Source organism: Brassica napus, chromosome A6 (assembly GCF_020379485.1).
Source record: "Brassica napus cultivar Da-Ae chromosome A6, Da-Ae, whole genome shotgun sequence".
NCBI classification, from domain to species: domain Eukaryota; kingdom Viridiplantae; phylum Streptophyta; class Magnoliopsida; order Brassicales; family Brassicaceae; genus Brassica; species Brassica napus.
This window is the reverse complement of record NC_063439.1, coordinates 18,660,657-18,685,539: the sequence shown is the minus strand read 5'-3', so window position 1 is coordinate 18,685,539 and position 24,883 is coordinate 18,660,657. Positions and strand designations below refer to the sequence as shown.

General features: G+C 33.4%; 5 protein-coding genes, 1 long non-coding RNA gene and 1 pseudogene across 6 annotated transcripts; 4 read left to right on the top strand and 3 right to left on the bottom strand.

Moving 5' to 3' along the window:
• Nucleotides 1–562: 562 nt before the first annotated feature.
• Nucleotides 563–3,966, top strand: LOC106347915 (CBS domain-containing protein CBSCBSPB1). The gene is made up of 15 exons (XM_013787535.3): nucleotides 563–676; nucleotides 835–973; nucleotides 1,114–1,285; nucleotides 1,361–1,493; nucleotides 1,568–1,738; nucleotides 1,816–1,894; nucleotides 1,988–2,101; nucleotides 2,339–2,405; nucleotides 2,530–2,638; nucleotides 2,729–2,787; nucleotides 2,893–3,002; nucleotides 3,105–3,220; nucleotides 3,307–3,392; nucleotides 3,479–3,568; nucleotides 3,640–3,966. The coding sequence occupies exons 2-15, from the start codon at nucleotides 840–842 to the stop codon at nucleotides 3,820–3,822; spliced, it is 1,623 nt and encodes a 540-aa protein (XP_013642989.2). The 5' UTR covers nucleotides 563–676; nucleotides 835–839; the 3' UTR covers nucleotides 3,823–3,966.
• LOC106347914 (mediator of RNA polymerase II transcription subunit 30) lies at nucleotides 3,859–5,020 on the bottom strand. Its single transcript, XM_013787533.3, has 3 exons — nucleotides 4,618–5,020; nucleotides 4,375–4,467; nucleotides 3,859–4,187 (listed from the first exon to the last, which is right to left on the bottom strand). Exons 1-3 carry the CDS (start codon nucleotides 4,951–4,953, stop codon nucleotides 4,089–4,091), a joined length of 528 nt encoding a protein of 175 aa, XP_013642987.1. The 5' UTR covers nucleotides 4,954–5,020; the 3' UTR covers nucleotides 3,859–4,088.
• A 454-nt stretch (nucleotides 5,021–5,474) lies between these two features.
• On the top strand, nucleotides 5,475–6,736 carry LOC106347913 (nuclear transcription factor Y subunit C-4). Its single transcript, XM_013787532.3, has 2 exons — nucleotides 5,475–6,305; nucleotides 6,475–6,736. The coding sequence occupies exons 1-2, from the start codon at nucleotides 5,569–5,571 to the stop codon at nucleotides 6,476–6,478; spliced, it is 741 nt and encodes a 246-aa protein (XP_013642986.1). The 5' UTR covers nucleotides 5,475–5,568; the 3' UTR covers nucleotides 6,479–6,736.
• A 337-nt stretch (nucleotides 6,737–7,073) lies between these two features.
• Nucleotides 7,074–8,738, top strand: LOC125609981. Its single transcript, XM_048781614.1, has 3 exons — nucleotides 7,074–7,644; nucleotides 8,169–8,442; nucleotides 8,620–8,738. The coding sequence occupies exons 1-3, from the start codon at nucleotides 7,456–7,458 to the stop codon at nucleotides 8,736–8,738; spliced, it is 582 nt and encodes a 193-aa protein (XP_048637571.1). The 5' UTR covers nucleotides 7,074–7,455.
• A 291-nt stretch (nucleotides 8,739–9,029) lies between these two features.
• LOC125610125 lies at nucleotides 9,030–9,705 on the top strand. The gene is made up of 3 exons (XM_048781914.1): nucleotides 9,030–9,107; nucleotides 9,214–9,325; nucleotides 9,400–9,705. Exons 1-3 carry the CDS (start codon nucleotides 9,046–9,048, stop codon nucleotides 9,580–9,582), a joined length of 357 nt encoding a protein of 118 aa, XP_048637871.1. The 5' UTR covers nucleotides 9,030–9,045; the 3' UTR covers nucleotides 9,583–9,705.
• Nucleotides 9,706–13,768: 4,063 nt separating this feature from the next.
• Nucleotides 13,769–16,155, bottom strand: LOC106347912 (annotated as a pseudogene).
• Nucleotides 16,156–17,545: 1,390 nt separating this feature from the next.
• Nucleotides 17,546–18,931, bottom strand: LOC106351875. Its single transcript, XR_001271440.3, has 4 exons — nucleotides 18,474–18,931; nucleotides 18,156–18,206; nucleotides 18,004–18,075; nucleotides 17,546–17,764 (listed from the first exon to the last, which is right to left on the bottom strand). It is a non-coding gene; the product is annotated as an uncharacterized LOC106351875 (long non-coding RNA).
• Between the last annotated feature and the right edge of the window lie 5,952 nt (nucleotides 18,932–24,883).

The following is a 24,883-nucleotide window of genomic DNA, read 5'->3' as shown; positions in this document are numbered from 1 at the left end:
TTACCAAATGGTTAGTAAATGAAATGATTAATTAAAAGGTTTAAATAGATGGTCCTACTTAGACTTCTAAATAGTAGATAAAAATGGTACTTCTCTTTTAATAAAGAAGATATGTACAAGTTATTATTGTTTGTTTGATACATTATTTAAATTGAAGTTAAACATACATTCTACTATCCTAATTAAATTTGTCTGGTTCTAAGTAAAAAAAAAACAAAACAATCTTTAAATTCCTGTTGTAGTCCCAAATTTTTAAAAGAAATAAAGTGAGAAAAATCCAGTTTTGAACAAAAATAAATTAAAAATGAAATCCAGAAAGTATCATCAACTCGTGTGTAATGACACCATAAATAATAATGACGATAACACCCTTTGGAAAATAGGAAACCAATCTTTTTTTTGTTCAATCGTCATTAACTGGAGGATATAATAGTAAATTACGAAACATAAGAAATCAATATATTGCCAACAATAAAGAGGAGAGCCTGCCTCAATTTGCAAAAAGGGAGGAGATAAACGTTTTACAGAAAATCACAAAATCATTTTCCCGGGAGGAATCTCCGTTCACAAATCATTCCGTTCGTCTCTCTCGTCGCAGTTATCCTTTGTCACGAACGATTGAGAAGGAGCATCTACGACGGAACTAATCTCAGCTTCGTCATCGTTAATTTCACGAGTTTGTCCTTTTGTTTTGTTTTGTATAATCTTTTTCTCGTTTGCTAGATTAGTTACGATTTCACAAGAGTCTCCTTCTTCGAAATCTAAATCAAATTCGATTTTTTTACGTAAGCGTTGACGGTATCCTAAACGTTTGATCTCTTCTACATTCTAAAGTAGAAATGGCTAACCAAGGCGGGCCAAGACGGAGCTTATCTATAACGACTTCGTCATTACAGAGGAAGAGATCCATGGATATCAGCGAACGTGGTCTCGACGTTGGTCGGAGATCTCTTTCTATTTCACGTTCGCCTAGGTAACTCTCAATCTTGCATGCATGTAGCTTTTTAAATCCTGCTTACGTATGCACAATTTGGGTTCCTTCAAGAACAAGTAAACTAGTTCTACGTTGTTGTTCTCTTTCTTTCCACTGAAGCTATTCGGATATGGACGCAGGGGTTTTACAGGAGGAGAGCGAACTGTTAAACGTTTAAGGCTATCGAAAGCCCTTACTGTACCTGCAACGACGACTGTATATGAAGCTTGTAAAAGGATGGCTTCTCGCAAAGTTGCTGCCTTGTTGTTGACCGACTCTAATGAAATGCTTTGTGGGATTCTTACTGACAAGGTATGTCACTAGCATGTTACAAAGGTTGAATCTTTATTTGATCCTATGCATCGTTTTTATGGGGTTTTCTTTCAGGACATAGCTACAAGAGTGATCTCACAGGAAGTTAATGTGGAGGAAACGCCTGTATCAAAGGTTATGACTAGGAACCCTGTGTTCGTTCTTTCGGAAACACTTGCTGTTGAAGCCCTCCAAAAGATGGTCCTAGGTTTGTGTGTTAAGTTAGAGAAACCTGATGTTTTTTTTTTATTCTAATTCTTCTGTATGTATTAAATCCTACAGGAAAATTCAGACATCTGCCTGTAGTTGAAAATGGGGAAGTAATTGCTTTACTAGATATAGCAAAGTGTCTGTATGATGCGATTGCTCGCATGGAGAGAGCAGCTGAGAAAGGTAAGGCCATTGCTGCTGCCGTTGAAGGTGTTGAGAAAAGTTGGGGAACTAACACTTCAGGTACTAAACCTTACCTGATTGAATCTCATTTTCTCTTGTCTTTTTATTTAATTGGATTTTTGAATTTTTTCATGTAGTTCCCAACACTTTCATTGAAACGCTACGAGACCGGATGTTTAGACCTTCTTTATCAACGATTATACCAGATGATACAAAGTAGGTAATCTCTTCTTTTTCTTTATTAAATCCTAACTACAATCTTGAGTGATGCCTCCCCTTGAAGTTTTATTAACACTGGTGTTTGTTCAGGGTTTTGAAAGTCTCACCAACCGATACAGTCTTGACTGTAGCAAAGAAGATGGTTGAATTTCAATTAAGCTGCGCAGTCGTGATGATCGAGGACAAGCTTCGAGGGATATTTACGTGAGTTTCTCCTTTCTGAAAGCACTGGAAGTTCTGCGTATGGTGGTTTCATGATCCCTTTCTCAGCTCACCTAACTAAACTGCTTGATGCCTAACAATTCTTTTTAATATTGTATTTGTTCGCATTCTTTACTCCAACTAACTTGCTAACTAGATTATGCTGTGATTGGACTTGTTTGTCTTCCTTGTAATTACTCATCACTAACTTCTAAGAGTTTTGTTTTTTCGTTTATCTAGTTCCAAAGATATACTGATGCGAGTTGTGGCTGAAAATCTTTCTCCATCTGAGACTACAGTGGAACAGGTAAGATTCAGATAAGAGTTATTCAAATATTTAGTTTTTTCAGTTTTGTATCAAATTTTCAACCATCTTAAGATTCCTATTTTCAGTTGGGTTTTATCATTTGTTTTTATTCATGAATGCATAGGTTATGACACAGAATCCAGAATCTACCACAGTTGATACACCAATCGTTGAAGCTCTGCACATCATGCACGAGGGAAAATTTCTACACCTTCCTGTTACTACTGACAAAGGTAAAACTCTGTTACATTATGGATTTTAAATTTTATGAAAACCAAATTAGCCAAAACGTATGTTGATAACAAAAGGGTTTCTGATTGCAGACGGAGATGTAGTTGCAGTTGTTGATGTAATCCATATAACGCACGCTGCTGTCGCCACTGTAAGTTCTCGTATCTTAGATTGTTCTGATTACAACATAACCAGTGTTCTCTTTTTTTTTTCATAAAGACGTGTTTTTAATTGTACTTGTTTTTGATGTGATCAGGCTGGTACTACTGCGGGAATAGGTAATGAGGCGACAAACACAATGATGCAAAAGTTTTGGGATTCGGCAATGGCATTGTCTCCTAATGATGAAGACGATGACACGAGAAGGTCAGTACCCTGACTCGCTCAAACCACTAAACTTGCTTCTTTTCAAATTGAGGTTTGGTTTTACTGACTTTGTTGGCTACATGCGAAACATTTGTTTTTCAGTGAGAGCTCCTTGAAAGTTGCTTCTGAGGCTGATACAGGAAAATCTTTACCTTTTGGATATATGTTTTCTTTCAAGATCGAAGACAAGAAGCACAGAATGCACAGATTCATAAGTGGTAAAGCTAAATCATTCTCTTTGTTCATCTAGCAAACAGTGTTAACCTTGTGTGTGTACTCACATCGATTGGTTCTTAAATTACAGACACTCGTAGTTTGACAGAAGTGATAACCGCGATCCTTCAGAGAATAGGGAATGATATTGATCCAGACAACCTACCCCAAATTTTGGTACTTAAATAACATTTTCACAAAAGAATGATGCAATTCTTTTCTCATCACCCCTGAAACGTTGGAATGATGGTTATAATCTGCAGTATGAAGATGAAGACCATGATAAAGTGTTGCTGGCTTCAGATAGTGACCTTCAAGCAGCCATAGACCATGCCAAATCAATTGGCTGGAAGGTAAGTATACATAAATGAGATCTTTATGAGATTTTGGCATTCTGAAATGATAGGATTATTATAAACTGCAGAGTCTGAGATTACATCTGGATGGCTCAAGAGAAGGCAAAGGAAGAAGAAGAGCATCAGGATCAGAAGCAATGGAGTATGTAGAGAGAGACGCTTGGGCTGCTGCTTACAGTGGAGTTGCGGCTGGTGCTGCATTGGTAGCTGGTCTTGGTTTTATGGCTTTTCTCAAAAAAATCCGACGCTGACTCCAAAACAGGACAACTATATTCTCTTACATATCAATACAAACAAGAAAGAGTGTCATGCAACAGAAAACAGACAAGAGGTTTTGAAGGTTTTGTCTGAAACATATTATATACTAACGCTAATCTTTAAGATTTTCTGCTTTGTTTCATGAAATCAAAAGAACAAAATACCTAAAACTAATACATCAAGTGAGGAATTCAAGAACAAAGGCTTAGAATCTTGTCTAAACAGGTCACAGTGACCAATGTCAAAAAAAAAAGAAAACTCAAACAGAACAGGGGCTTTGCCATGTGGAGATATCTGCTATAAGTTGTCGAAATTTGTCGATAAGCTCTTTGACATGAACATTCTTCTCTGCAATCTCCTGCATTCAGGAACGTTCAATACTTAAATCCAGACCAGATGACAAACGTATGAAAGAAGTTTACACATTTTTTTCATGGTTCAAGAAGTCAATGTTACAACACTTATACTGCATAATGTGAATCATAATTTCTTTTATCCAGACAGTTCTAAGCCTTGAGGTATATGCAGTACTGTTTGAGTCTTACCTTCCTGAGACTCAAGGATTGCTCCTCCAACTTTTCGATTTCATCTTCTTCCTCAGGAGTTCCTAAACCATTTTCCGTTTCAGATACTTTTGCCTGTCAAATAGATTATACATATCAAAATCAAGAATCCTCATAACCTCTGAATTGGAATTAGCTTAACAAGTATAGAACAAAATGTATTCAACAAGCAAGAGAATCGAATCTCGCTTGGATCAAGCTAGTAACACCATTATGCTCATTTACCTTCTGAGAATTGGGAATCGCAGCAAGAACAGCACGAAGAGAAGTCACTGAGTTCTTGTAGCGAAGACTAGCTTCATCCAGAGCGCTGTTTCCACTTCCTCCTCCACCTCCACCACCACCAGATTCCGAATGATTCGGTGCTCCGTCAATCCCAGCCGCGTCGGCGGAAACGAGAGCTGCTCCGTTGGAGCCAGTCGTGGAACTCGCGGTGGCTGATGTGGACCATAGAGAAGGATTGCAGAGTTCATCATTCATGGCGGAAATGATCTGGAAGGCCGCTTCGATAGTCTCCTCTAAATGCTTCTCCCCTTCCATCGCAAGCTCCTGTGTCGTCATCGCCGCCGTCGTCTACGATTCAATCACAGTGACCGCTCTGGTACGTCGTCGTTTGTCAAATTATAGTTTTTTGTCTATAAAATAAAACTTCGGTTTACTGGTTAAGTTATGGTTTTGAGTTCGGTTTATTTCGGTGGGATTTTGAAAATAATTTGGTCTCTGGTTAGGTTCAGTTTTTAATTTTCAATAAATAGAAATAAAAATAACCAAATCTAACAAAAAAACGAAAATAATTAAATTCAACCATAAATAAATCGAAATCTAACCAAAATCTAAATATTTGGTTATTTTTAGATAAAATTTTTAAAACAGAAATTAATAAAAACCAAACCGAATTTTTTCGGTAGAGCTGTTCGAATCCAAATAACAGAACTGATAATACTCAACCCGAATAAACCGAAATATCGGAATCCGCAGGGAAAAGAAAATAAAGAAATCAGAACCCGCAGGGAAAAGATAATAACGACGTCGTTTCCCTACATTATATTAGTCTACAAAATAAAAATAATTAAAAGGAAAAGAAAATAATCAGCTACATCGCTATCCACCTTATCCACTATATCACGAAAACATTGCAAACGCCTCTTTGATCCAATCACAAAGCGTAGAGATCCAATGGACAACAACAACCAGCAACCACCACCACCACCTACCTCCGTCTACCCTCCCGCCTCCGCCGCGACCGCAATCCCTCCTCCTCCTCCTTCCGGATCTACACCGATAATCCCCGGAGGAGGAGGAGCCTCGTACCACCACCTCCTCCAGCAACAGCTTCAACAGCTACAAATGTTCTGGAGCTACCAGCGCAAGGAGATCGAACAGGTGAACGATTTCAAGAACCACCAGCTCCCTCTCGCTCGCATCAAAAAGATCATGAAAGCCGACGAGGACGTCCGCATGATCTCCGCCGAAGCGCCGATCCTCTTCGCCAAGGCCTGCGAGCTTTTCATCCTCGAGCTCACCATCAGATCTTGGCTCCACGCCGAGGAGAACAAGCGCCGTACGCTTCAGAAGAACGACATAGCCGCCGCGATTACCAGAACCGATATCTTCGATTTCCTCGTTGACATCGTCCCCAGGGAAGAGATCAAGGAGGAGGAAGAGGCGGCTTTAGGGAGTATGGTGGCGGCTCCGGCCGTGAGCGGCGTTCCTTATTACTACCCGCCTATGGGTCAGCCGGCTGTTCCTGGAGGTATGATGATCGGAAGGCCGGCGATGGATCCTAGTGGTGTTTATGCTCAGCCTCCTTCTCAGGCCTGGCAGAGCGTGTGGCAGAATTCAGCTGCCGGTGATGACGTGTCTTACGGAAGCGGAGGGAGTAGCGGCGGTCATGGGAATCTCGATAACCAAGGGTTAGTAAAGTTCTTTTCTTTCAATCGGAATCTTACAGCAGCAATGTACCTTGTCTTAAAACTAGTAATGAGCTTGCTTTGATTGGTCTAAAATGTTCATCAGATATGCTTACAGTATGTTAAGTTTCTTCCTTGTCTAGATGAATATTTTATTAACCATGTTTTGCAGTTGAGTAGCTTGGAAGAATTTTTCAGATGCTGCCTTGTCTGAAAACCAGAAGCTGAGCTTAATCATCAACCCTGCTTTTATTTTTGCATGTGTCTGATTCTTAATTATGTATGTTTGTGATTTAATGGCTTACTTGTAAGAAGAGAGACAACAACAACAACAAGAACACTCTTTTCATTCTCTTCCCCTGTTAACTTATAAGTTATTGCAGCAAAACTGCAGGCTTGCTTAACTATATAATCTAAATGTGCAGATTCTGATTTATGCTTTTGTTTCTTCTTCCCCTACTCTTGCTTCTTGGTAATAAATAAAACACATTGTTTTTGTTGGTTTCTTACAAGGATGAGAAGTTTTAGAGCTTGTAAATGTATTTTGATCATTAGACTAGGACTATGTATATAGTTAAAGCTTGTATGCACGGTGAATATTGGTGTAGTTTTGGATATCTTGTGCCCAACTTTCTATGTTTTTGAAACTTTTGATAGTGTGACGGATAACCGTATCTAGCTTTTCTTACATAATAACATTATGCGTTAGTCACATCTAACACTACTAAAAGCAGAATAAGCAGTGCAGGGAGCGTGCCACGTCAGCGTTTATATTCGAACCAATCAGAGACAAGCTTTTTTACACGTCAGACGCTCGACGCTCGCGGTATTTTTTGTTCGAACGTGGTGGGCTTCATCTGTTGAGGTTATTGGGCTTCATTAGAGTTTTGTGTCGTCAACCCATGAACACAAAAGAAACCTCGGAGTCTCCGTCGACGCTTATCGTCTCTGCCTCTTCGTCTTTTCATCGGCTCTCTGTTTACGTTTTCGTTTTTTCGATCGCAGAGCCGAGAAGCCGAGATTTAATCGAGCAAAATCAACACAATGAATACCTCTTTTATGATTTCGTTTCACCTTCCCTTCTTCATCCTTCTTTATAAATTGATCTTTTTATATTCACACCAAAACCCTAGAACCACCCGAAACTCGATCCATGGCGATTAAGAGAAATGGGAAGTCGCATGTCTCCTCCGACTCTGATGAACAATTCATGTCCTTCAAGGATGTCTCTCTAGGTCCCCATGAAGCTCAACTACGCTTCCGACTCATCCATTTCTGGGAGGCTCGGAACCCGGTGAAGAAGACACTGATTGGCCTCGAAATGCTCCTCATCGACGAACAGGTTAGCCGATTCTTCAATGATAGTTACCAGATCGTGAGATCTATCTTTCCGACAGTTTTTGATAGGCTAGGGTTTCGATTGTTATTTTAGACGTCTGTCGATTGTTATTTTAAACGTCTGTTATACGATTGATTCATTAGTTTCATTAGTTAGTGTTTGTTTCGTATCTATCGATGATTATTCTAGACGTCTGTTATACGCTTGATTCATTAGTTTCATTAAATTAGTGTTTTGTTTCGCATCTGTTTTAATTCCGAAGTTGTTTCGTATCTATGTGTTTGTTTCGTATTTGTTTTAGTTCTGAGGTTTTTAAGTCCTCTATTATACGCTTGATTAATTAGTTAAAGTAGTGTTTTGTTTTTTATCTGTCGATGGTTATCTTAGACGTCTCTCATACGCTTGATTAATTAGTTAAAGTAGTGTTCCGTGTCTGTTTTAATTCTGAAGTTGGTTCGTTTATATGTGTTTGTTTCGTATCTTTTTAATTCTGAGGTTTCATTCTCTGTTGTGATCTGTTATTTCAGGGAACTGTTATTCAAGGATTCATCCCACCGGGGCGAATTAAGAATTTCTTGCCAGATATGAAACGCGGATCAGTTTACAAGCTCATCAATTTCTACGGATCGAAAAACAAACCGATGTATCGGGTTGCTGATCATGTTGCAACCGTGTCTTTCGCATGGAACTCTGAAATGTCGGTTCTTCACGAGATTCCCATCTCTTTTGATGAAGACCGTTTCAGGTTTCATTCACACGAAGATTTTGAAGCCAACTGTGATCTCAAAAGTGACCTCTACGGTAAGCATATTAGTTTTAGAAATCATCTCTCAGTTTCATTACTTTGTCTGTAGTTTTTAGTCTAGCCTCCTGCTTAGGTAGAGAAGTCTATATTTTAAGGGTTAAATAAGTAGTTCAAATATTTGGTTCCTAAAGTTTTATTAGTCATATAACTAACTCTTCGTGTAAATGTTATAGATGTTATTGGCCACATGAAGCTGGTCGATGGACAGACTCTTATTGAGCGTCCCAGCCTTGACGATGTGAAGATTGCTACCACTCGGCATATTGTGATTCATGTGCAGTCGCATGAGTAAGTGTGTTCTTTTATTTCAAGTAATCATCTCCCGGTAGTTCTTAAATACCTATGTGTTTATTTTTGTAGTGGACCTGTGCTGAAGCTCTACCTTTGGGACCAGGCTGCAACAGACTTTTGCAAGAAATTCAACTCCTGTGAAAACACTCCGACAGTGCTTTTGGTCACAACTGTTAACACTAAACGTCTCGGAGGTAATTATTTACTATCCTTAAAACGTTTGCTTCTTTATCAATGGTTGCTAATTTCCACTCAATCCTTTTTAATGATTCTTACATTATTGAACAGGAACCCTTGCCCTATCCTCTATGTCCTCCACACGGGTCTTCATGGACTATGATGTCCAACCAACCAGGGATTATTTCACCTGGTATGTATATCCGTCTTAAGCATCTCTTCTATACAGATTCATCTGATGCGTAGACTTACACTTATAGCAGTGATTGACTGACACACTGCTTTTTATTTTGTTTCAGGCTGAGCTCTAACCCAGAGATTGCTAACCAAGTTTGCGCAGACGTCATCACTAAGCGTGAGACACTGTCTATAGCAGAAATATTCTCCTATATGACTCAGGAATCTGCAAAGGTAAAGTAAAGCTGTATTACTTACTCTTTTTAAACACTGATATATTTTAATCTCATGCTAATAAAATTTCGCAGGCTGCCTTTTTTGAGTGCACTGCTACTATTGATGATGTTGTTCATGGCTCTCCTTGGTACTACATTGCATGCAGTGGGTGCCATTCTAAGGCTACCAACGGCCCAAGTTCGTTGATTTGTACAAACACAAAATGTCAGAAGGTTAACACAACTGGCGTTCCAGAGTATGTTACATCGCCTTAATATGCAGTTACGGTTTCAATAGTATTAATTTTCAATTTTTGAATTTTTGACGTTAGTTTCTTATTCTTTCACAACAGGTACCGGGCTAAGATTTCTGTTTATGACAACAGTGAACAAGCTTTCTTTGTCTTACTTGGAGATGCTGGTCGGGAGTTGACTGGGAGGCATGCATCCGAGTTAGTTAGCAGCTACTTTGAGGTAACTAGCACCATCTTATAATCTCAAATGATTTTTTAACTTTTTCCGTTGCTTAGCTCCCAAGTTATTTAAACTGACACTATTAAACTTGAATGTAAGGCTAATAAAAGCGAAGAAGCTGATCATGAGGTGCCTGTCCCAGAAGCTCTAATCAGCACCATTGGACAGACACATAAGTTCTGTGTGAAAGTTACTGACCACAATTTCTCAGGCAATACTCGAGCGATAACTGTCACCAAGATCCTCTCTCTAGACACACCATAACCCACGGAAGCTTCAGTTGGAAATGACATTGCTGCAATGTCCGAGGGAGCAACGCAGTCTGGAGACGCCGTCTGTGAACCTCATAAAGGCGGTGGAGACACTGCAGATGAGGAGAGTAAGCGGGCGTGTAGCAGTGCTGATCCAGAGACAGCTAAACGCCCAAGATGTGAGAATTAGAGCCTCTGCTCACAGATGCAGTTTAAGTACTGAGTTGGTTTTTTAAAATTTTCTGCTGTTTAAGTACTTTTTTGGTTAAGTTAAAGACACTGCTCAGTTTTTTCAACTTCAGACTTTGCATTTCAACAATTTGAACTATCTTTCTTATAATCTCTATTGTTTCTTATAATCTTTGTTGACTTTTACATATATGAGCAAAATAACAAACAGATTGATTTTCTATATTTTTTAAAATCAATTTTGCCGTGAATTCTTATCAGGATTCTATATTCCTGTAATCAATTGTACACATTTATGAAATTTTGGAAATGAGCCACATTCATGGTGATAAATAATAGAATAGGCGCTTGCGAAACTTAAGGAAATTAGCCACATTCACATGTATCATATATTCTTATGCTTAGAATAAAAAACCCTTAACCTAACTACTCTTCAACGCCTCCCTCAGCCCAACACTTCTCGAATTCACTTCTGCTTCAAACAGGTATTGTCCAACTAATATTTGCCATTCTCATTTAATTTATTATTGTGTATATTGGTTTCAACTTAGCTGTTTTGATCTCTTTGCCGTACAAATCTCTCTTTAACTTTTTATGGCTCTTCCTTCTTGAACAAGAAAGTGAAAGACATATATCTCATTGATAGTAGGTTGGTTGAAAGATCATTGTTTCAACGAAATGAATAATCCACCCAAAGATCAACCCATAGAAACTGCAGGTAACTATATAATCTCCAGACTCTTTCTCTCAGAATTTTTATCCTTTGTCAAGGATCCAGCATTTTTTTTTTGGTTTTTAAAGGTGTTTAATCTTCTTTTTGATCAACCAATTGGAATATCTAATCCAATTAAACCATATTTTTATTGTAAATATTTCAGACACTATTAAACATAAAAAAATTAACCGAATATATTATTTTAGAATATACATACAGGAAATAGTAATACTCTTTCTAATCTATTTTAAATAATAACAAAATTTATTTGCCTGATATAACAATGTAAATTTTCGTATAAAAGTTTTTATATTTGAAACCAAATGTTATCATACACGCTTAATATTTCTCTGAAACAAAAAAAAACTCAATATACTAATTTAATTTTTTTATTAAAAAGAAGATTTAATTTTTTTCTTATCTCGAGATCGTATCTGTACAATATTATTTCTATATTTTTCTGTAATTATAAAATATCATAGACAATTACATATTTATGAAAAAACATTTCAGTAATACAAATTATACGTTTGTTTTGATATCATTAATTTGTAAGGGAAAACATATTTTAAATGTCCGGCTATTACGTATTCCGTATGACCCAAAATGTTAATTTTTAAAATACATCCCTGTGTATAATAATTATTGTTGAAAATTTATGTATCTTATTACAATTTATAGTTTTGTTTGCAAAGTTCTAAATAACATTTTTAAATAAAATCGCATGTCTTACAGTGACATCTTCCATGCAACACATTCCTCAAAGAATCCACCAACTTCAGGAAGGGATTTCAGTGCGTCCTATTACAGTATGTATAAGAAATGTTTGGGACATCATAAACCACCAAACAGATAATACTCAAACTTCCATCGGCTTCCTGTGCTACGACCACCACGTAAGCCTTTTTTAACTAATATATATCTATTTTCCAATTCACCATATTTTGTTTAAACTACTCACTATTAACTTAATTGATTCGCCACAACAAAATTTGTTCACACTCAGGGACAACTATTAGAAGGTCGGCTCACCGGAAACATTCAGCCGAATGATCCAACAAAATTAGCTGAAGGAGATGTATACGAGTTTTCGGGATTTTCCGTCATAAATAATCCTCGAAATCGGAAACTCACCCAACTGCCGTATTACATTCGGATCGACCAAAAGACAATAGTATTGAACGTTACACTCGACTGTCCGATATTTCCAGTTCACACTTTAGTTCCTCAGAATTGCAGAAATCTATTGCGGTTAGCCATTACACCCACATACTTACCAGGTCAGTAAGTCATTCCATTATTAATTAAACAAACATGGATGTTTATTCTAAAATCAATGTGCAGATGTCGTCGGGCAGATAGTCATAATACAAAAAATAAAACCGAACCACCCAGAACTCAATATTGATGCCACGATTGGTCTACGGATGAACAAGTAAGTCTAACACACTAGTTAAAACGAAATAATAATTATCTTCATACATACATCTCTATCTCAGGTCGACAATTGTTAAACTCATACTGTGCGACAAGCAAGCAGCAGATTTTAGCATCCTACAATGCAAGAAGGATAGGAAATTTAAAGTTGTCATCATCACAAGCATAATTCCTAAACTTTTCCAAGGTAAATAATTTTACTAAACACATCAAAAAATAATACAGATTTAAATTTTTTTTATCAACATAACAATAATATCTAATATTTTCCAGGTAAACTACTACTCCGTTCATCACCAGCGACAACTTTCTACTTCAACAAATCAATTGATTACATTAAGCAATTCAAAAGGAAAATAAGAGAACCATGCAGCACAGAGTGATCCTAATTCATGCGTCATTCGAATTATTATTCTCTTTCTCACAAGACTTAATACGCAGATTCAATTACATTTTAAACTATTTTACCATTGTTTTTTTTAGATTTCTACACCTATATTAAATCTAAATTTCAGTTTCACTTTCGTCTTCATATTGGTTCCATCGTCCTAGCCTAATGTTACTGATTACTTGGTGGCATATATCTATTAGAACTAAGATACCATTTTTAATAAAGCTAATGATTTACTATAATTCCAATAAAACACACAAAAAAATCTAATATTTTTAAATATGCATATATTTTTATAATTATAGACCAGTTTTATAGAAGATACCATTTTTATATTTTCAATAAACCAGTTCCAGTATATATTATATTTGTTCATTTTTAAAATAAAAACACACAAATTCAATTAATATTATAGGAAAAAATCCGGGCGTAGCTACCACTCACGTAAAGTCACATATCAAGTATCAGAAAAATATAATCATGACTATAGGTTCGCTAAACTCACTCTCTTACATTCAATTGTGCGTAAACTCGATATACAACACACTTTTTTGCGTTCAAACAATCAACACCAAAATTTAATATGATATTTTGGTTCAACATTTTCATATAAGATAACCCGGGCGTAGCCCGGGAACGAACCTAGTTAAAGTTAAAACAAGTAAGCACGAGTATCACCGATCAAACACAGCCACGGGATTCATGAGCTATGGATTGCTATGAAACGTCTCCACGTAAAATTCCTAGTCAGATCCAACCTCCAAAGGGATGAATCTTAAATAACTCTAATTAAACCCTAAATAACTCATAAACCTTAAGAAGATGTTATGAATGGGTCACGTTACGAATGGGTCACTTTATTGCGTTGATAATACAATATGAACTATATAAATTAGTAATCGATAAGTTAATAAATACTATAGATTAATAAATTTTGTTGGTCTTGAATTGTACCGATTCAAAATATGAAACATAATATTATATTTATTTTTCATTATATATAAATTATAAAATGGTTTAAAATTGATCAACAAGTGGAAACAACATTTTCATTGAATATAATTTGACTATTTTATAAATATTTATAATATGTCACTTAGTCTTATAATATTACCACTGCAATGTATATATTCGGCTATTCTGCTACAACCTCAGTGTGTAGACCCGCACTTTTATTATCCAGCTACCATATTTTATGCATCTTCCTTATTAGAGTTAACCAGTGCCTGCAAATACATACGAACGCATGTAATGTCACAATACTATTGATATCCATTTTTTGACGCATACACTATCAATGGGATTATTAGCTATCAATATCTTTCTATGTAACTGTCCAATTATACTATTTTATTCTATTAACTGTTTTTTTTTTCTTTTTGTTTATTTACTTATTTGGATGAATGGCTCAGATTGATTATTTGAATATTGAAATAAATGTTTCAAATGATTAATTTTAAACTCTTATTTAAGCAGTTTTGTTCAATGCTAAAGTATGTGCAAGTACTATTTCCTTTGCATTTCAAAACAAATTATATAATTTTATTAAATATATTTTATATACAATTAATTTAATTTTAGTTATTTCTTAAAATTTATAAAGTAAAACAAAAACAACTTGGATTGGAAATTTTAGTCAGCCTTCTCGTTAATCAGTTGTATATTTTGCACTTGAAAACTTTTTAATAGAAAGTAAACGATCTCTTAAGACATGTAAAATATTTGGATGGGGAAAGAAATAGGGAGACTACCTCATCCGGACAAAAGTAAAAATTATTGATGACGTAGGATAATCCGATGATGTGTTATTGTAAGAGAATAAATTACTAACCTAGATCAGCAGCATTCAATCTGACGTAAAGATCTTGACCACCGACGGCGTATTTCCTGATCTCAACGAGCTCTCCGGTCCAAAACACACAACCCAATCCGCCGTTTCGAACATCCGCAATAGCAAACGACGTACAGTTACAATCGCTAAGACACCTCTCTTCACATTTTTTCACATCAATGGTCCGATCCACCGTGGCAGTCTTAGTATCCGGCAACTTCATGTTATTTAGCCGCAAAAACCCATCTCCACTACCGCTCAGCCGCGTCCTCCTCACACACCCCTGTGATCCGTCTTTCAAGTCCCACTGCTGAGTGTTCTTGGGAACGAACCCTCTAATACAGTTACAGTTAGGTGACGTGGTTAGGTCACAGTAAGAATAAGATCCACAGAGGTAAAGCGAATCGCACACGTCCGTTGGTAAAGCCCAGAACAGGCTCCACCCCTGTGATGGTGGGATCCACGTGAATCGATTGAGTGTATAGTCACTGACTGTCAATCTGGAGTGGATGCTTTGGTTGGTCATATGGAACGAGTAAGCGATCTCTTTATTGTTCTCCGTATAATTGTAAACCATGTAATTTAATCCTTGCACCTCCGGTATGCCACTAAACTCGATTCCATTCCACGGACCGCTCCTTTGTATTTCAACACGTTGATTTATAAGAATAAACTCAGGCAATCCCCTTCGAATGTCGAGTTTGTACGTGGTATTCCCGCTTGACGGATCATCATATGATCTCCATGATGTAAGGAACCTGTTGCGGCCTGTTTTGAGATCGTAACCTAGTTTCATATCCGGAAGTAAAGTGTCTGTCGGAAAATCGAAACTCTGCCACAAGAACCCACTGGAGTTGTTGTTGTTGGAGTATCTCATTACAAAATTACCGTTGGGCAGAAGCTCTGCTATCACTGGAGATCTCATTACATCTAGTAAGATTTGTCGACCAAACAGTGTTATTAGACTGACCTAGCAGGACAAGATTGTTGCCAGAGATTTTGAGGGTCCCACTGCAATTGGGGAGAGGGTTGTCTCTGTTGGCGACCCATGCGTAGGTTCTCCGGGGGACCTTCTTATACCATATTCCGAGATACCAGCGCGAGCGTCCCGAGGGTTTGAAGAAACCGAGCTCGAAGACTCCACCGGGAGATACAAGTGTTCTATTGCTTGAGATTGTGAGAGATTCTGAAGACAGCATAGTGTTGACATAGGTCGAAAGGGCCGGACGAAATATAATCAAGACAAGGAAGACTAGCAAGAACGAGAAGGTGTAAGAATGGTGGTAAATGTTCTTTACCCCTTTCATCTCTCCCCACCACTTCCTTTCTTTCTTTTTTCTTTATTCTTATTAGTTTTTGTCCTAACTTGCATATATATATATCTCTACATCCTAAGTTACTTCGCAGGAAAACTCGAAATTAAATTATTATGACGAAGCTAGCAGGCAAGCAAAATGTTGTGTTCCATAGTCCATGACTTTTTCATCCCATTAATTCACTTCCACAAACTTGTATCATTCGTCAACTACTTTTATACCTACACGTTATTAGTTCTCACGCTCCCAACATTGCATATGGTGTTCTCGAAAAGAAAACACGTAGCATATGGTATTCCGCAAGTATGGTGTATACTCAAAAGCATCATTCTATACATTCAAAGTATACTGAAAATTTTCGTATCATTTTGTCCAACGATTATGGAAGATTAAACGATCACTGGACTAGTGGAAACGAACAACTAGAGTTTACGTTGGTTCTTAACCAAAAGAAAAGAGTAGAATTTGTCTAACTAAACCAAAACTTTTGTCTTGGTTTACGTCGGGTGATGTCTTTTGATTTTTTTTTTTTTTGCTAAGTTTGTTCATTCATTTTTTTTTTTGAAAAATTGTAGTTTTGTTTTTAAGAAAAAAGTTGAATGTAGTCATCGGTCACGAGTGTATATAATTAGGCGCATTTAGTAAGATTTACAATACATTAAGTTTTTTCATTGTTTTGACCATACATTTTGGTTTTCTATTCTACTACAGCCTTTGTTTATCGAACCTCACCCACCACTTCTTCAAAAAACTCAAGGTATTCTTCAAAAAACTTACAATACGTGTCAATTCAAATATTTTCTAAAAAAAAAATTCAAACTGTAAGTCCATCTCGTCCATTCCACACTTTCACGTTCAACATTCACACATAAATCTCGGAATAACTACCTAAAGTTTCTTTCTTTTTAGAACAATAACTACCTATATTCTAATTCTTCCGTTTTAAAAAGATGTAGATTCTAGAATTGTTTTTTTTTTTCTTTTTCAGAAAGATATATATATTTTTTTTTCAATGCACTTTTTGTCAACTAATAATGAAAATTATGAATTTCAAAACATTAATTGTATTTCTTAGAATTTTATATTAGTTTAGAAATATAGAAAAATAAAATTACAAAAAATTATGCATCAATAACTAAGTTTTAAGATATTTTATTAATAAGTGTGAAAATCTTAAAACATGAAACAGATAGATATACTAGGGGTTGTCAGCACATGGTTTTTGCCATTGTATTCTCCATTTTGTTAATGGTTAATATTTCTAGGTGTGCCTTGTATCATGTACTTGAATCATGGCAAATTGCATGCAGAAGTTTGTTAATATTAGCCAGCTTCCTCTTTTGTTTCTATTCTCTCCCCTTTTCTCAAAATTGGTCATAGTTATATTAAGCTTTTGTCAAGTAATGAGCGACTCATAAAGCTGACCTATCGTTTTTTTTTGTTTCTTAACAACATGTAGCTTTGTTTCTAAACTGTTCTCATGTCTTCATCGTGACAAGGGCTCACAATGTTTTCTGGCTCATCTTTTTTCACGGTGATCCTCGAAGAACACATTGTTTGGGCCTTCTATTTAATCCCAGTTGGAACACTGCTGCTGATATGTCTTTGCCAATGGGTTCTTTTTCGGAAAAGTTGTTTAACAGAGAAAGAGAGAGGACAGTATATTAAATTCTGGGAAGGTGGCATTGTTAAATGAATCCATCTCGTACAAAATCTAAGTGACCTAACTCTCTCTCACCTCTTTAACCTTTTTTCTTCTTACGATAATTGTGTGATGGATGGTGTTTGAGAGTTCAGGTCACCATCTTCATTCTTCTTTCAAGTGTTTTCTCTCAGTTCTCTTCCTCTGCATGACTGCATTCATTCGCAAAATACTAAAACGATAAAGGTTTCAAATATTTCTTTATACGTAAACAAATAAATACTTTATCTTCTCATTGTAAAACTTTGCTACTGTTAAAAAAAACTTTGCTACTGTTCTTTTGAATTTGTACAAAATTGCTAGGATATTAAAGCAAGGCTATGAGAAGATCATAGGGAAAACCAAATACTGAATCTTTTGCCAGCTTAGGAAATTTTGGAAAACTTGTTACCTATCATAATGTATTGAGATCAATCCTAATGCAATATTCAAGAACTAAACCACATGAAGCAGAGCTTCGTACCTGAGACCATAAGAGGACGAAAATCATAAACAAATAGATATTGAGAGCTATTTAACTTTTAGATAATATCAAGTCTTTACCGCACATAAAACTTGAGTACTTTTGGATGATTTATGAGGAATGATCCTGACCTGAAAAAAGAAGGTGAATAATTACCAAAAAAACCAAAGCCACTTCAAGAAAAAAAAACAGAAATCGAGAAAGATTAATTCGGCTTTTGCACATACAAACAAAATCCAGAAATCGAAACTTAAAATTCCCAATTGTGGAATCTTGAGTGAATCCGTCACATTCCAGAGATCAGCTCACTAAATTCAAGCACTTTAGCATACCAGCAGGAAGATTTCATGTAACCCAAGCATGTAATCATTAATTAAGCAAGGAGAGACAATGATTACCTCCTGAACAACCTTGCGCTTCCGCAGCTCCTCTTGCAGGCAAAATGCTCGGAGGACTTCTTCTTTCTTCCAATCTACAGTCTGCAATATGATAGTACATTTATAGGATTGGACTGAGAATTTTTAGAAACGGCTGTAATGGGCGTTTGATATACTTTCCGTATACTACTTAAGAATGTTGAATCATAATTAGAGCTGAAACTTGATAAGTGGATGGAATATCTTCGCTACTTGAAGATGATTGGACTTTTTTAACAGTTGCTTTGAGACAGTGATATGATTAGGGAGGAGAAAGAAGGAACGCTATTTCAGTTCAAAAAAAAAAAGGAACGCTATGGTGGATGATGTGCCCAACTTTTGTTTTTGTAGTCTACATAAACCTTGTTTAAATTCTAACAATTTATAGTTTTGTTGGCCCATTTACATGAAAACACACATGGTGACGGTATGGGGTCAAAATAAGCTAACTCCCTCAATTCAGCTCAGTTTATAGTGAGCTCGGCTCTTTCATGAGCTAGCTCAGCTCTTTTATTATATGAGCTTCAATATGTAAACTCGAATTCAGATCATCTAGATCATGAGTTAAATGAGCTAACTCGTGATCTAAATAAAAATCGTTTTTATAGCACCATAACTTATATGTATGTTTTACATTTTAATATTACTAGATTTTTTAACCGCGCTACGCGCGGATAAGATATTATATGTATTTCTCAATTCTAAAAAAATAATGTATAATATTGTATTATATTATTTAAAGAATATAAAATAAGACTACATAACATAAATATATTTTTTAAATCTTCTTTATGGAAATCATTATGTTGTTTAATTGCTATACTTGATTCACATATTTGCATAGTTATTTGTGATAAATGAATAACTATATTTTTATTATCAGTAAATAATATATATTTATTATATAATATAAGAAAAATAAAATTATTTACTTTTAAAACAAACTTGTCTCATCTTGGAGACTCGGTTATAGACATATCATATTGGAATGATACATTTTTACAGTTATCAATCTTCTTAACAGTCAAGAAACAAATCTGAATATCAAAACAATATCTCATACGATCTCTTTGTGGAATAACTGCTCTGAAGAAATTGAATTTAGACATCAAAAAAGACTGGAAATGGATGTGCAGATGTGTTATCTAAGTCAGCTTTACAAAATACTATTCATAGTTCATATATCATTTATATACATCCTATTTTTTTGTTCATCATTTCTTAAACATCTTGAAATAACTGATGCTAATTAATAATAAACTTTTGGCTGGCAAAAAAAATTCAAATTTGTCTAATTATCGCTTAATTTGTCTAACTGATATATATGTATTTTTCAATTCTAAAAGATAATGTATAATATTGTATTATATTATTTAAATAATATAAAATAAGACTACCTAACATAAATATATTTTTAAAATTTTCTTTTTGGAAATCATTATGTTGTTTGATTGTTGTACTTGATTCACATATTTGCATAGATATTTGTGATAGATGAATAACTATATTTTTATTATCAGTAAATAATATATATTTATTATATAATATAAAAAAATAAAATTATTTACTTTTTAAACAAAGTTGTCTCATGTTGGGGATTCGGTTATAGACATATAATATTCGAATGAGACATTTGTACAGTTATCAATCTTCTTAACAGTCAAGAAACAAATCTGAATATCAAAACTGAATAAAAAAGGACTGGAAATGATGTGCAGATGTGTTATCTAAGTCAGCTTTACAAAGTACTAATATTCATAGTTCATATATCATTTAAGTCCATCATTTCTTAAACATCTTGAAATAACTGATGCTAATTAATAATAAATAAATTGATGATGACAAAAAAAAATAATAATATATTTTTGGCTGGCAAAAAAAATCAAATTTGTCTAGTTACCGCTTAAATATTTTATTAATATTGTCTAATAAGCTTTCAATTGATATCATAGTTTAATTTTTATTAGTTTTTTTTTTGTTAATTTTAGAGTTTTTTGTATTTAAGATTTTTTTCATATTAAGCTTATATTTCTTTCACATAATATATATGTCATAAAAATTACCATCAAATCAGTTTTACTTATTTATTATTTTGTTTTTAATGAAAATACACTTTTTAAATAATTTAATTTAAAATAAAATTATATATTAATTTGTTGTATTCTAACAATTTGATTGATTTAATTAATTTGCTTTGGTGGATAACTTAAAAAGTTTTCATATGAATCGGGGAAAGCAAGCTTATATTGTTATATTATATTTATTTGTGTATATGGAATCTATATATAATGCTAGTGTAATAGAGAAAGAACATTTTTTTTGTAACTTCAAAAAGATACATTATTACAATTTGAAATTAATCAAAATTGAATAAAATGGTAATTAAATAAATCTAATTGTTTTTTTATCTTGTTTAGTTGGATTCTCATGAAAAGAAATCGATAGGTTAAACAAATGTTTCAAAATCTGTTGTGTTATTGTTTTGTCTATAAATTACAAAATTTATTGAATTGATATATTTAATTATTGCACCCTTAAATAATATTTTATTAAGACATTAGAGAACTATGTTTTGAGTTGTTTTGTCAAAATTGTACAAAAATCTATGTTTTTCATATTTGTCACAAAAATTTTATGTTAAACTTACTTTTACAAAATTCTTAACTTTGTCACGAAAACAAAAATCTATGCTTTTTCATATTTGTCAATGTTCTCACACTTTCAAAGAATATATTAGCTTAGTCACTTACTTATTTTTTTTTACAAAACAAAGTATCGGAGTCTTGAAAGTTGAATCCATATTATTGTAAATGTACATAAGAGTTTGTGATTACATATTTAGTGATTCTTGTATATATGTCCAAGAAAGTTTCAATGGCTTAGTGGTATCTGCCCTATATTTATGTCATACTAACCCGGGTTCGATCCTTTCCTTTGCATTGTTTTTCATTTTTTACGAAAAAAGTAAATGAGATGACGTGGCAACTTCGGACTCTCTGATTGGACGATTTTTTGTGTCTACGTGGACACTCTAAGAGGAGCTTATATCCCCCTTTTAGTATAGTATAGATAAACATGAGTTAATCATATTATTTAGTTTAATAAATGATTCATGATCACGAGTTAATCATGAGTAAAATCATTTTAATTTGATATTTAATATTATAATCATGAGTTAATCACGATTTACATTTTAATCATGAGTTAAATTGATAGCACCCTAACTTATATGTATGTTTTACATTTTAATTTTAGAAGATAAATATGATTAATATAGATATTATCTTTTAAGAAGATATGGTTCGACATTTTAATTTTAGAAGATAAATATGATAAATACAAAAATTATCTTTTTTTACATAAAAATAGAAATTATCCAAATATAATATATAATATATTATATATTATTGTAAGTAAGAAATGAACAAGCTCATTAATCAGCTCATGTTCATTAAAGATCGTTCATATAACTCGTGATCTAATTTAAGCTCGATCGTTAAAATCATTTATTAAATGAGCTTAAAATATAGAGATCGTGCTCATGAAAAAACGAGCTGAGCTGAGCCAGATAATGAGCTATAGATCATTTTGACACCCCTACATATATATAAAAATATTACATAAATGCTAATTAATAAAATAAAACACTAATATCTAAAATTATAAATAGAAATAAATTATTAAATATTAAATAACTAGTAAAATACTATATTGTTTCATAATGCTCCCATATATGATCAACTATTGCATTTCAAAATAAAAATGACTCTCTTTATTTTTAATTTGTAGATTACAAGTTAAAAGTTGTTGAAATCGAGTATCTTCATTTTTCGCCATATCATCCATTATGTCTTTATGTGCCTTTCTAAAAAAAAAAAATTATTTAGTGTCTTTTGTAATATTGTTGTTGTTTTATCCTAGTATTAAAATATTTTAAATCTTATTTTAAAGTTTTTATTTAATTTTATATGTAAAACTTAGTTTTATAAAAACAATCCGTCTTGTTTCTTATTTTTATTGTTTTTTTTGAAATATTTATGAGGTATAAAATTTATTAAGATTAAAACGGTAAAAAAATTAAAAATCATAAATATGATGTGTAATTATAATGACTAAAATATAAATAAAAGTACGAAACTTCAAATATGAAGTTTTGAGGATTGAAACTTTATTGATTATTTAAAATTTCACAGCTCAAAACTTCAAATTTGAAGTTTTAAAGTTTTTTTTTGAAAGAAAAAATTTTATATTTGAAGCTATATTGTCTTTTTTTTTTGAAACTGCTATGAAGAAAGTAGGGGGCAGCAGCCACAGTCAAATCTTCTTCATTTTTTTTCTAATTCATGAGACCTGAATTTTTGTGCCCCATTCAAAAGGTTGGTTTTGCCTTTTTCTAAACTCGCTCAGTTATTGACCATTTAATGAATTTCTATATAGTAATATTGTGTTCCTTCTCTATTGATAGACAAAATAAATATTAGGAGTATCAAAATGAGTTAACTCGCTCAACTTAGCTCAGCTTGCAGTGAGCTCGGATCTTTCATAAGTAGCTCAGTTCAGCTTATTTATTATATTAATTTTTATATGTAAAATAGAACTCAGATCATCTAGATCAAAAATTAAAATGAGCTAACCCGCGATCAAATATAATATAATAAAATTATAAAAACAATTATAAATAAATATAGAATAAAATAATTTCATAATAATCTAAACTTTAAATTTAAAAATCCAAAACATTAAGATTAATGAATAAAACCAAAATCTAATAATAAATTAAATAAAAGATAAATTAGTGATCCAAAAACCTATTCTAGATAAGAATCTTAAGATGATTCATTCAAAGTCTTAGTCTATTCAAATCATAAAGATATATATTCCGCATGAGAAGCTTAAAAATATTTTGTTTTACATTTTCATTCTAAAAATATTTGATATGAGGATTGATATCAATATTCTTTTACATTATATATATATATATATATATTTTTTTGGTTTATATTTTAATTTTAAAAGATAAATATAATTAATATGGAAACTATCTTTTCTTGCATAAAAAATAGAAGTTATCAACACACACACACACACATATATATATATATATAGTATAAAATGACCAAGTTCATGAGCTAACTCGTGTTCGTTAAAGATCGTTCATATAACTCGTGATCTAATTTAAGCTCAATCAGTAAACTTATTTATTAAATGAGCCTAAAAAATAGAGCTCATGCTAATGAATAATCGAGCTGAGTTGTGCCAGCTCATGAGCTATAACTTATATAATATTAATATACATTAAAAAATAATTAAACACGAAATGAAACAAAAATATATCTTTGCTTTGTGTATGTTAGACATAGGAGATGATTGGCTGGACTATATATATAGAAAATTTCATGTAAAATTTAGTTTGTATAATTTTTCGATGTAGTTGTATACAATGTAACTGTACAAATTAAATGAGAAAAAAAAACAAAACTGAAAATATTCATACATCAATTGTTTTTGCTTTAAAAAGAAGGTTCTTACATTCACTTTTTATTTTTCTACTTTAATTTTAAAACTACATAAATCTTTATTAATAATGTTTATGGTTGTAGATAGAAAATAAAGCTAAAACACTTGTCATACCCCAAGCAATCACCTTAATATGCATATGTATGATTTGGATAAAAAAAATTAAAATATAGTTGTTTTGTATATTATTTTTTATTTTCGTTATATAGGTACTTGATTTTAATTATTTCTCCTTTCGTATTAGTTTTTGCATTTCCAAAGTTTATAAATTTTGAACTTTAATTTTTAAATTATAAAAGTTAGTATAAGATGCATGTACAAAATTTTATACAACCATAATTGTTTATATATTTTCTTATGTTCCCACTCAAACGACGGCTGGATCCGCCAATACATACCTCGCATAATTTGCATATGAATTAATTTTCAGTGGACTTAGGTTCTCTTCATATTTCACAAACAATGTTAAAGATGAGGTATACAGCTCACAGATAAATCTTAAAGATAAGGTATACAGCTCACAAATAAAGTTTATTGCCAGATATTAAATAAATCGTAAGCAATAAACTCATAATCCGTGTGGTCGTACAATCGAAGGTAATGAGATACTTTCAAACAGTGTTCTAAAATACGGTAGATGCCTAGGCGGTGTTTAGGCGCTATAGAATAACCAACCGTACTGTTTTTATATTATACAGTGTTTTATGCGGATTTATATAATTCAGATGAATAATAGCATTTAGGTAGACATTATGCGGTCTACGCAGACGCCTATGAGGATTTTAAGCATTACGATTCAAAAAAGAAATATTAATATTATTATATTTTATTTATGTTATTATTTATATTACTTTTACTTATTTTATGTATTTATA

What these genes read in the sequence shown, in the direction of transcription:
- LOC106347915 (XM_013787535.3), top strand. Translation starts at nt 840, where the DNA reads ATGGCTAACCAAGGCGGGCCAAGACGGAGCTTATCTATAACGACTTCG. An exon ending in CGCACGCTGCTGTCGCCACT is followed by an intron (nt 2,788 to 2,892) that starts GTAAGTTCTCGT and finishes TGATGTGATCAG; the next exon opens with GCTGGTACTACTGCGGGAAT. An exon ending in GAAGACGATGACACGAGAAG is followed by an intron (nt 3,003 to 3,104) that starts GTCAGTACCCTG and finishes TTTGTTTTTCAG; the next exon opens with TGAGAGCTCCTTGAAAGTTG.
- LOC106347914 (XM_013787533.3), bottom strand. Translation starts at nt 4,953, where the DNA reads ATGACGACACAGGAGCTTGCGATGGAAGGGGAGAAGCATTTAGAGGAG. An exon ending in CGATTCCCAATTCTCAGAAG is followed by an intron (nt 4,468 to 4,617) that starts GTAAATGAGCAT and finishes TCTATTTGACAG; the next exon opens with GCAAAAGTATCTGAAACGGA. An exon ending in AATCCTTGAGTCTCAGGAAG is followed by an intron (nt 4,188 to 4,374) that starts GTAAGACTCAAA and finishes TCCTGAATGCAG; the next exon opens with GAGATTGCAGAGAAGAATGT.
- LOC106347913 (XM_013787532.3), top strand. Translation starts at nt 5,569, where the DNA reads ATGGACAACAACAACCAGCAACCACCACCACCACCTACCTCCGTCTAC.
- LOC125609981 (XM_048781614.1), top strand. Translation starts at nt 7,456, where the DNA reads ATGGCGATTAAGAGAAATGGGAAGTCGCATGTCTCCTCCGACTCTGAT. An exon ending in TGCTCCTCATCGACGAACAG is followed by an intron (nt 7,645 to 8,168) that starts GTTAGCCGATTC and finishes CTGTTATTTCAG; the next exon opens with GGAACTGTTATTCAAGGATT. An exon ending in TCTCAAAAGTGACCTCTACG is followed by an intron (nt 8,443 to 8,619) that starts GTAAGCATATTA and finishes TAAATGTTATAG; the next exon opens with ATGTTATTGGCCACATGAAG.
- LOC125610125 (XM_048781914.1), top strand. Translation starts at nt 9,046, where the DNA reads ATGTCCTCCACACGGGTCTTCATGGACTATGATGTCCAACCAACCAGG. An exon ending in ACCAGGGATTATTTCACCTG is followed by an intron (nt 9,108 to 9,213) that starts GTATGTATATCC and finishes ATTTTGTTTCAG; the next exon opens with GCTGAGCTCTAACCCAGAGA. An exon ending in TGACTCAGGAATCTGCAAAG is followed by an intron (nt 9,326 to 9,399) that starts GTAAAGTAAAGC and finishes AAAATTTCGCAG; the next exon opens with GCTGCCTTTTTTGAGTGCAC.